The sequence below is a fragment of the Pangasianodon hypophthalmus genome, chromosome 1 (assembly GCF_027358585.1).
Source record: "Pangasianodon hypophthalmus isolate fPanHyp1 chromosome 1, fPanHyp1.pri, whole genome shotgun sequence".
NCBI classification, from domain to species: domain Eukaryota; kingdom Metazoa; phylum Chordata; class Actinopteri; order Siluriformes; family Pangasiidae; genus Pangasianodon; species Pangasianodon hypophthalmus.
This window is the reverse complement of record NC_069710.1, coordinates 9,513,800-9,524,807: the sequence shown is the minus strand read 5'-3', so window position 1 is coordinate 9,524,807 and position 11,008 is coordinate 9,513,800. Positions and strand designations below refer to the sequence as shown.

Sequence of the window (11,008 nt, the reverse complement as noted above, 5' to 3'; positions counted from 1 at the left end):
GCAGGTTCTCTTTACCCCTATGCCAGTGGTGCATGTCTATGCTGTCAGCAGTGTCAATATAGCAGATATCAAGTGACATCAGGACATCAGCCTATAATCCTGTCCAGTATACAGGAAGACCAGGTACACTGACACTCAACTTTATATTCAAGGTGTTTCTCCAGACTATACAGAACCCAGATCACTGGACATTAAGGGGTGTGCCCTTACTTTGTGACTGCAAGTAATGAAGTTTTCTTTTCTTTTCTTTTAGCATTGGAGCAGCAAGACCTGAATGTTTTCTGCATATTATTTGTTTCAAATTATTTTTATTGTTAATTTATGTTAATCATATATTGGATATTCTGTGGTGATGGGATTGATTCTGTGGTGATATTTGTAAAATGATCCAAGTATTATAATTGACTCTATTATTTACTTTACACCCAGCTACCAACAGATACTTTTGTAGAAATGTAGAAAAGTTTTAACATGCATAAAAACATGTTCTGAAGTAACATCCAATAGACTGTGCTGTATATGGTTGCCTAACTGTTTTCCCAGTATAACGTGTTATATATGTTTTTCCCACTGAAATGTAGGTTTATTTATGTATATTTACTCTTATTATAACTGCTGTTGACCAAAACTTTGTCAATTATTTTTATTTTATCAATATATCTTTTTGAAAACCCTTAACTTATATCATGTTTAAAATTCATATACTCTGGATTACACTACAAAAATAAAATATTACACCTCACTGTACAGTTGTCATTTTTTAGAAGACTTCTTAGAAACCACGTGATTGAGTTGACTTTGTTTATTTCAAATGGCTAGGCGAGATTATGAAGGTTAGTAAAAGATAAGTACAATGCAGTAGCACAGGAAATAACACATACATAATGTTGCATGCAAAATCTAGAATATTTTAACACTAGAGTAGGTTAGGGATAATCCAACGCCCCCATTGTGCTCATTTCCTGTGACTCTTATTAATCCAAGTAATATGTCCAAGTCCATACTATGTGTAAAAATAGCTAATTTCCATGTTTATGCTAAGTGACTTCCCTTATTCATTCCTTTACGTTACAATCCAGCCATATTTTGGCACAAGGGCTGCTAGATCTGTGACTGGCCCGAGTTTTTACCACCAGATAAAAGTATCTATTATCAGCCTTCTCATCAGGAACTGTAAATTTCTCAAACAAGACCCAAAACTGCAAATATTCCTTTGAGTCCACTGACTTGCTGCTTATGAAAGCTCCTTCATATCAAACATTGGCACATCCGGCTCATCTGCTTTGCCCTCTTCTGCTTTTTCCTGTTTTGGCGTGGGCTCTGTGTAAGCCACATCTGGAGTGGGTTTACGCCCCTTGGGTGGTGGAATGGGCACTACACCCTCTGTGGTACCCTCGGCCCCCTCCTGACCCTCAGCCACAGTTCTCTCCTTCTTCAGGTTCAGCTTTGCTGGGACATTCTTGGTTATGGTTTCCTTCAGGCGCTCTCCAGATTGTTTCAGGCGTTCACCTGACAGGCGAATCTTCTCACGACGCTCAGCTGTCACAATGCGCTCACCCAACTTATTAACCTTGGTTCCTAGATTCTCCTTGGTCTTGGTCATGTTCTCACGGGAAAAGGTATTCTTCAGACTCTCAATTCGCTTCAGGCCAGTCTTCTTCATTTTGGCTGCTGTGGAGTCAGCCTCTTCAACAACCATGTATTCCTCATCTGAGTCAGGAATTAAGGTCTCGGGTACAGCTGGATCCACAGATGCCTCACCACCTGATGCTTCTTTTGGGGTGTCCTTTGGGCCTGCTACAGCAGGGACCTCAATATCACCCTGTGAAAAGATAGTGTATTTATTTTAGTGTAACTTAATGTCACATTAATTAAAAAAAAAGTCATATTTCAATAAAAATGAATATTTATATTTTCTATTATTATTATTATTATTATTATTATTATTATTACTATTATTATTATTATTATTATTATTATTATTATTATTGAAATGGTTGTTTTAGACCTTGATCTCCAAATACGATGAAAACAAATAATATTGAAAATAAAATAAATAATACTACAAATACTGAAAATAAGGTGAATCAAAGCAAAATTTGTCAGGTAAATGTTTTTATATAACTAATCTACCATCTACCTTTTCCAAATATAAAAAAACTTTAGACAACTACATTTTGAATCCATTTCTATTGTTGTTTACCATACTAGACACATTTGAGTTCTTCTTCTTCTTTCAGCTGCTCCCATTAGGGGCACTACAGCAGATCATTGGGCCGCATATTTGATTTGGCAGAGTTTTTATGCCCGATGCCCTTCCTGACACACCCCTCCCCAATTTTATCCGGGCTTGGGACCGGCACTGGGAATGCACTATTGTGTGAAACCCCAGTGGCTGGCTTTGGTTCCCTGGCCATCATTAAACCCAGGCCACGGTGGTGAGAGCGCCTACCCACTGTTCCACCAGGGTTCCATTAGACAAATATGAGTAATAAATATTAATAATAAAAGCAATGAAATTGTTTTTCTTCCATTCTGTTATTATTTTAATGAAATGAAGTAATAGTTTAAACTTAGAGTTGGAGGACACATTCATTCATTCATTCATACATTACATCTTTAGCAACTGCTTTATTCTGGTCAGGGTCACAGTGAATCCGGAGCGTATCCTGACAACACTGGTCATGAGACAGGAGAATTCACCCTGGATGGGACGCCCAGTCTATTGCAGGGCACCATTCACAGACTCATTCACACCTAGAGGCAATTTAGCTTAGCCAATCCACCTGCCTCTTTTTTGATAGTGAGAAGAAAATGGAGAATACAGAGGAAAACCCACACAAACACAAGGGACCATGGAAAAACTCCCATGCAAAAGATCCCGAAGTACTTCCCTTTATAAAGTGATACAAGTTTCAAAAAAGGAAGAGAGGCACTCAAAAGAGGCATTAGAAAAAATACCAGAATAAAAATGACCTATGAATGTCTTTGCGATTTGTGACCCAAGCCAAACTTTACATTACATTTAACACAGTTTGGTGGTCTGAACTCAATGAAAGAACTGTCACACCAGTATTAAAAAAAGATTCTAGTAATAGAAAACTTATTTCCAAATATAAGCTGAATAAAATTAATTAATTAATTTGATCATAGAGCCATGTCATAGTTCATATATTACTATTTTACTATTTTATACTACTTTATAGTTTTCAGTGTATTAAAGCTCCTTTTGTGATGGCCTAAGTAATTTTTTTTCTTGCTGCAGCAGTTATTTTGTCTTAGTCCATAAGCCAACTGATGAATTTTCTGTAGTGCTCCAGTATACATCCAATACATTCCAATTTTTGAAGTTTTTAGAGGCTCGAATCATTGACAAACATCTGTCCTTTGCCATTAAACAAAGTTGTTTGAAATTTGAAAATGTCAGCTTGTGAATTGTGCTTGATATTAGGCTATTGCTAGCCTACCACTGATCAGTAATTGCAGATGGGTTCAGTGCAGCAACCAAGAATGACTCACAGCTGACAGCACTATATTAGGACATGTGTCTTCACAGACCTCTCAGAATAACCCTGTACAAGTATGTCAGCTGTTGCCTGCATGCAGCACTGCCTAAAAACACAGATAATACAGAAACAGCTATGAACATATGTACTCCTTATTATTTTGTTTATGGGTTTTGCTAAAATGTCAGCTAAATGCCAGCCTTTACTAAGATACACACAACAAAACAAGTTGCATAAAATTTGCAGGTTTTACTAAAACATGTTAATGTTTTATTATGGGTATTATTTTTTATTACATAAATAATTATCTAGTATTTTTCTCTCTTGTTATAGTAAAACTTATCTTCATTTCATTCAGTATAAGTAAAATTATTTCATATCTTTGTATTTCTTCAGCTTAAAATATGATTTTATCTTACTCATAGATAACACCTAGTATGACTATGGTGTAGCCCTCTGAATAAAGAAATATCAAAATTATTATAGGGCAGTGGTGCTAATTTTGGCAGGATTAATTAAATAATACTTATTAATAATTAAATAATACTTAACATCTTAACCAGTTTCTTATTCAGTCATTAATCTTAAAGCCTAGTATTCTGTAATTATTATGACACTAACAGGAAAAAAAACTGCACTTTGTTACTAGGGTGAGGAAGGTAAGCCTGATATGTTACCTCATATGTTGTATTCAGAAATGTATGTATTTAAATAATCCCTTAATTTTTATGGTATATTGCTGCACAGACAACAAAAGGAAAATTTACTATCAAATAATTCAGCAACTTAAATACTGTCTTTATAATAAAAGATCATTAAATGAGTCACATTTTATTTTTGAGTATATATTATTTTTTATATTATTTAATGTCTATAATCATCTAAATGAACTAAAATGTAATGAATTAAAGTGGGTGCCCAATTAACTGCACCCACTTAAATATTAGTTATATCACTATTGGTCAGCAAACTTCTGGTTCATAATCAATTGATACATATCCAAGTTATGGCACAGAATAACCATTGCCAATAGCAATTACCCTTAAATCTATCTGCCATTTGTTAAATTTTTTCAGCTGCAATGTAAGAAAGAACCTTATACACCATGTTACTTTTCTAGTTAAAGTTCTTGCTCAGTTGCAATGTCTCTTTTTGGGAATCCCTGTTGTATAAATAAGTTAAAGATGGCCCTTAGCCAGAATTCACAAGCCTTACCTGGTATATTACCACTCGGAATTTGTTTTTGTTTAGCAGCTCAGCCTGTGTTTCCTCTACCTTCTTGACACGTATATTTTGCTTTTCTACACGGACCCGCACATCCTTAATGTGGCAGCTAACTTTTCGTGTTTTCTCCAGTAGCTTTTCCACAGTACCACTGGTAGTGGTGTGCTCCTTGGTCAGCTTTACTACATCTTCCTGGATGGTCTTCACATTGTTCTCCAACTCCAGCTGTCTCTCTTCCATGCGCTGCTGGCATGCCTGCACATTGTCAATGATCCCAGCCACACGTTCCAGGAGAGAGAGTATATTCAAGGCACTGGGCTCATCTGTAGCAGCCACAAGTCCCAGTTTTTCTGCCATGCCTACCTTTACCAAATTCTAGTCTGAGTTCCTACCTTGAAGAGTAGAGACCAAAATTAAGGGTCTTCAGGTAGAAAGGTTGATGCTGGGCTCAAGGTAAGACAGTGTATCATTAGCTTTAACTAACCTAGAAGACACTCTAGGGTGAGACACTCTCCTCCAACAACAGCTTCACTGGGCTATTGGGAAGAAAATCATGAAAGCCCCACCCCACAGAAATCCAAGGGGCTCAAAGGCCAGATAGCAGGCCACTCTAAGCCCGAAAGAGAGACAGACAGCAACTGAGCCTGAACTGTGACAGGCAGGGAGGGCATTAAAACCAATGCCACAAGAATTCAGTTATATATAACTGGTAAGGTGACACTCTGACATTTAAAGATGTGTAGGGGAGAGTGCGACATGTTGGCACTCTTTTCAGTGTTTCTTGGGCCTGATACAGTACAATGGAATAAATGTGACACCAAATGAAAGAAAGTCTCAGGCACATAGTTTTCTATTTATTATTTCTTCATATGTTATTTCAGTACAGAGTTATAGACAGTTAAGTAGAGGATATGTACTTGAGACAATTTGCCCCATCAGTGGGTAAGTCACACTGGATTTCAGAGTCACACAGGATTTTTCAACACATAAGAAAATATTGTTTTTTTTTTCATATTCAAAACCAAATACAACTTAATCAAATGGAGCCAGATTTGAAAGTGGTGGGTGGCCTTGAATGTGTTTGTTTGTGGGGGAAGGTGGATTGCCTCACACAATATAGTGTGAATCTAGTGTTTAAGTAGAAACACATATGTACACATACTGTATGCTTAGTAAATATATAATCTCAGATTAATAATATACTATGTATAACATACATTATATGGCCAAATATTTGTAGACCCCTGAACATTACACCCATGTGTAGGCCTTCCCCAAACTGTTCCCACAAATTTGGAAGCACACAATTATATAGGATGACTTCGTATGCCTATTAAAACTTCCCTTCACTAGAACTAAAAAAAATTTTTTCCAGTATGATAGTGCCCCTGTGCACAAAGTGAGGTCAACTCAAGCCCCCTTTGGGATGAACCCAGCTGAACGTGCCCCAGGCCTCCTTGACCAACATCAGTGTCTGACCTGACTAATGCTCTTGTGGCTAAATGGGCAAATCCCCATAGCCACATTCCAAAATCTAGTGGAAGGCCTTCCCAGAAGACTTCCCAGAAGACTTCCTTCCAGCAAAGGGAGCACTTAGCAAACTTTGCACACGCAGGGTGGAGGCATGCCATATATATATATATGTGTGTGTGTGTGTGTATATATATATATATATATATATATATATATATATATATATATATATATATATATATATATACACAGTATGGTGAATGACATTTAATATCTTTTTACCTATATGAAGTGAAGTGACTTGTGGCCAAGTATGGTGACCCATACTGGGAATTTGTGCTCTGCATTTAACCCATCCAAGTGCACACACACAGTAGTGAACACACACACAGAGCAGTGGGCAGCCGTTTTTTTTTTTGCTGCGGTGCCCGGGGAGCAGTTGGGGGTTCGGTGCCTTGCTCAAGGGTCTCACCTCAGTCGTGGTATTGAGGGTGAGAGAGAGCGCTGGTCATTCACTCCCCCCACCTACAATCCTGCCGGACCTGAGACTTGAACCCACAACCTTCAGGTTCACCTTTGGGTTACAAGTCCGAGCCTCTAACCTTATATCAATTTATATACCAGGGTATGTTGTTAAACCACATGGCTTATTAATTCCATTGCCATGGTGAACGCCAGTGGGGAGATGGTGCACCCAGCCAGTATGCTTATCTTAATCAGGGGCTTGTTTTAGACCAGCCATAAAAGCAGTTCTGGTGCGTGATTCCTGCTGGAGAACATGAAGTCACACAAAATAGCTATTACCTTTTTGAGTTAGTGCCTCTGGTGTTTTCATAAACAGTGTGACAACTGTTATAAAATTGTGACCACTCAGCTGTACTTTGTGCAGTTTTTTAAAGAAATTGGCTGGTAAGTTTTTCTAAGCATCCTGGAGAATCTGCCACAGTTCTTCTAGAAAATCTGACTGTCACATTTGCCTCTGTTTTTGTGGGTAAAAGCCTTCATTATGTGTTTTTTTTTTTTTGTCTGAAAAGTTGTATATTACTTATTAAGTTGTGTAAGTTATGTTGCTTTCATGTTTCAAACATTCAAACATTTTTCTGTAACATTTAATTTTTTTTGGAAAAGTGATGTTTGGAAAAGTTTTTTTTTTTACTGACTCAATAATGCGGAAGTCATTGAGTCAAAAATTTGTAATAAAAAAATTAGCGTGCCTAAGACAGGTTGACACTGCATGACTGTAGTATTATAAGGTGCTATCCGGCATTCACCATACTGTATGTCTTGGATGTCTATTTGTGAATGGCTGTCTTCAGCTTTGACTAACAGGTCTTGGCCAAAAATCTCAGCTAGTTCCTTTTATACTCAGTCAAGTACAAAGACTTTGATTGTTTTATTAGCATATTTTCATGATGTTACAATTGTTCTCTCACAAAGCAATTTAGGTTTTCTCATCTTCTCACACAATTTGTTAGTTGGATTTTCCTCTTTGGTTTTTGTCATTCAGAATTCTGTGTTTTGATAGACCAAATGTCCATCAACCATCCATCAACCAAGGGTTAACATTTAATGTGCTACAGTGTTAAAGTGTTAATGTGACTTAACACTAAAACAAGTTGTATGTTTGCATGAACTTTAGTTCTGTCAAATATGAAAGTTGACTTTGGAAACACTGCAGTATGAAAATATCATTACTAATAAAGCATAGCATTAATCCTACTGAAATCTCAAGCATTTGAAATGATTAATTTTAGAATTTCTACTCCATACAAAAAGGCCAAAAAAGGTTTAGAAACAAACTCAATGGTTACTGTGGATTATGATCTCATAGCAACTAAGTGAAGATATTCTTGCCCATGGGAAGGAATTGTAACCTTGTCTCATGCAAAGGGACTGTCCAAATGTCTATAATTACATTACCAACTGCAGACTATTCTTAACCTTAAGAGGACCTATTCTAAACCTCTATTACACACAGTACACTTGTCAAATTGTGGGAAAACAACTGGTTCCTTGTCAACTGGAGACTATGCAGATTTATTCCCCTTTCAGTTGTTAAAATTTTTTTAAATAAAAGAATGTTATTTTGAGGTATTATAGGCCAAATGATATTGGCCAATAAATACATACATAAATACTGCAACTTTTCAGCACAATAACGTAACTGATTTTTAAACAGTGCTTCACAGAGGTATTTCCAATGGTACAAAACACTGGCAAAGCATTGTTCATTGTTCTGACATAATATGCTAATACTGTTCAGTAAATAACAATAAATGCAATAAATAACATTAGACACATTTCCACTGCTGGACTACCCATCTACAACTATACAGGTTGACTTCATCACCAGCCATCTGGTATTCAAACAGAAAACCTTCATAGCGAGTACCTTTAGTTCTGAGTAGTGATGATTTTAAAACACGATTTTTTAAAACACATTTTCCTAGTATCTGTGTCTACTTTAGTAACATATACATTATCAATATTTGTGAGTTAATGTGATTAAAAAATATATGATTTTAAAATTTGACAGCACTCATTTAAAGCAAAAAAAAAGGAGGTGATGAAATCTTGGTAAATACAGAATTATTATAAATAATCCTGTTTGCTCAGAGCACCATCTTGAAATGCAAGCCATAGTGGGCACAAGATTGAGCAGGAGTCCAGGGTGTTTAATGTTTGTCCACAGTCCATCAGTCCACAATTCCTCCTTAAATTCCTGATAGATTGTCGTCCTACAGGTCCATTCAAACTTGACAGCATGCGAACACTTCATGATGGGCTATAAACATATATGGGAAGGTTGCAACTAGAAACCTCTGGGCAGTTGCCTAGAAGTAACCCTAAGCTGACACTGAAATAACAAAAAAAGTGAGAAAACATCTATTGAAATGTGAGACTTTCTAGACAGTATTAGATGGCCTTAAATAGCTATAGTTGTAGAGTGGCAACAAATGAATTGTGTGCTAAGTGTGAGCTGGTATCTACATTTAGTCCGCTCCAGATTAAAGTCATTGTGTCAGTGTTTTGCATGACATGAAACTGTGATAATGTGGGTTGTTAGCCATGCTATAGTGTATTGAGTGCCAAAGTGTATAGTGTATTGAGTCTAATATTGAAGTATACTTCAGTATTACAATCACCTGAAAAATAACATGAAACCGTGATAATGTGGGTTGTTAGCACATGCTAAGCATACTACATGCTAAGCATAACATGCAGAGCTTATTCTATAATGCGATAATTTCCTCTGAAACGTGGCATGGTGCCTCAGTAATTGCTACATTTATAAATATATAGACGTCAGCTCCGCGTCAGGGGGACACAGAGGGTGGGGAGGGCTCCACCCTTTCTCCCTTTGCTCCTTCCCCTCAGGATTCCCCTCAGCGATTTCCCCTTGGAGCAGTCGTGCAACGAGACCCTGAGCCATGGCTCCGACCAAGTGAGAGTAATTGATAGTCAGCGAATCCAGCCTAATCCCACCTCTACTTTTCAATTATTAAGGAAACTGGTATCGAGTCACGCAGGACACACAAACCAAGGAGGAGACGACCCAATTGTTGGTGCCTAAGAGTCATAGGGATCTACTCTTCCATGCGGGTCTTCCTAATCCCATGGCTGGGTATTTGGGGAAGGATAAAACACTAAACAGCCTCATGGCCAGTTTCTATTGGCCAGGCATTTGAGGAGGGACCTTCTAACAGCAAAAATGAAATTCAGTACATTCTGGACCAGAAAGCAAAACTCTACACCTTAAGTCACCTAACACAGGAGAATTTGCATCAGGCCCAAGAATGACAGTCCCAACTGTATGATAGGGGTATCCAACTGTATGATAGGGGTGTTTGTGCTGGGAAATAAGATTGTTTTTCTACCCATATAGAGCTCTAAATCACTTGCAAAGTGACAAGGACCCTTTAAGGTCACAAGACAAGTCGGAGAAGTTGACTATGAGGTCAGGCGTACAGATAGAGGTGATGCACATCAATTATACCACTTCAAAGTGCCCAAGGACAGATGAGTCAGTCTGTTTTTGTATGGAATTTAGAAAAGTCAACGCGTGTCTAAATTTAATGCATACCATGCAATGCCATGCATTGATGAACTGCTCGATCGGTTAGGCAAGGCCCGCTTTTATTAGACACTGGATTTAACCACGGGGTACTGGCAGATTCCCTTGACTCCAAAAAACAGCCTTTTCCACTCCGTTTGGGTTACACCAATTCATCATCCTTCCTTCACCCTGGTGATTCTCTGCCATTCAGTTCTTGGGGTGTTTTGCCTTCAGCAATTGAAATGCAGTCTGGTGACTAACATGGCCATTGCAGGCCTAAACAGCCTGAAGTTGCTTTCAAAGTATGCTTCGGGTCCATTGTCCATCTGGACTGTGAAGTGCCGTCCAATGGATTTTGAAGCATGTGGCTAAATCTGAGCAGATAAATAGCCCTATACACTTCATTATTCATTCTGTGCTGCTGCTTTTGTCAGCAGTCACATCTTCAATAAATACAAAGGAACTAGTTCCACTGGCATCCATACGTATCCACACCATAAGTTGAGGTAGTACGCTTCAGATCATGAGCAGTTCCTTCCTTTCTTCATACTCTTCTCTTTCCATCATTCTGGTAGAAGTTGATCTTTGTCTCATGTGTCTATAAGATGTTGTTCCAGAATTAAACAGGCCTTTTTTTGGGGAAACTCTGGTCTTCCTGTCTTTGAAGCTTACCAGTGATTTACATCTTGTGGTAAACCCTCTGTATTTACTCTGGTACAGTCTTCTCTTGAGCAATGACTTTGACACA

The 11,008-nt window shown here is 37.8% G+C and overlaps 1 protein-coding gene across 1 annotated transcript; it reads right to left on the bottom strand.

Moving 5' to 3' along the window:
- Positions 1-787: 787 nt before the first annotated feature.
- On the bottom strand, positions 788-5,383 carry cavin4b (caveolae associated protein 4b). The gene is made up of 2 exons (XM_026947153.3): positions 4,722-5,383; positions 788-1,822 (listed from the first exon to the last, which is right to left on the bottom strand). The coding sequence occupies exons 1-2, from the start codon at positions 5,085-5,087 to the stop codon at positions 1,235-1,237; spliced, it is 954 nt and encodes a 317-aa protein (XP_026802954.1). The 5' UTR covers positions 5,088-5,383; the 3' UTR covers positions 788-1,234.
- Between the last annotated feature and the right edge of the window lie 5,625 nt (positions 5,384-11,008).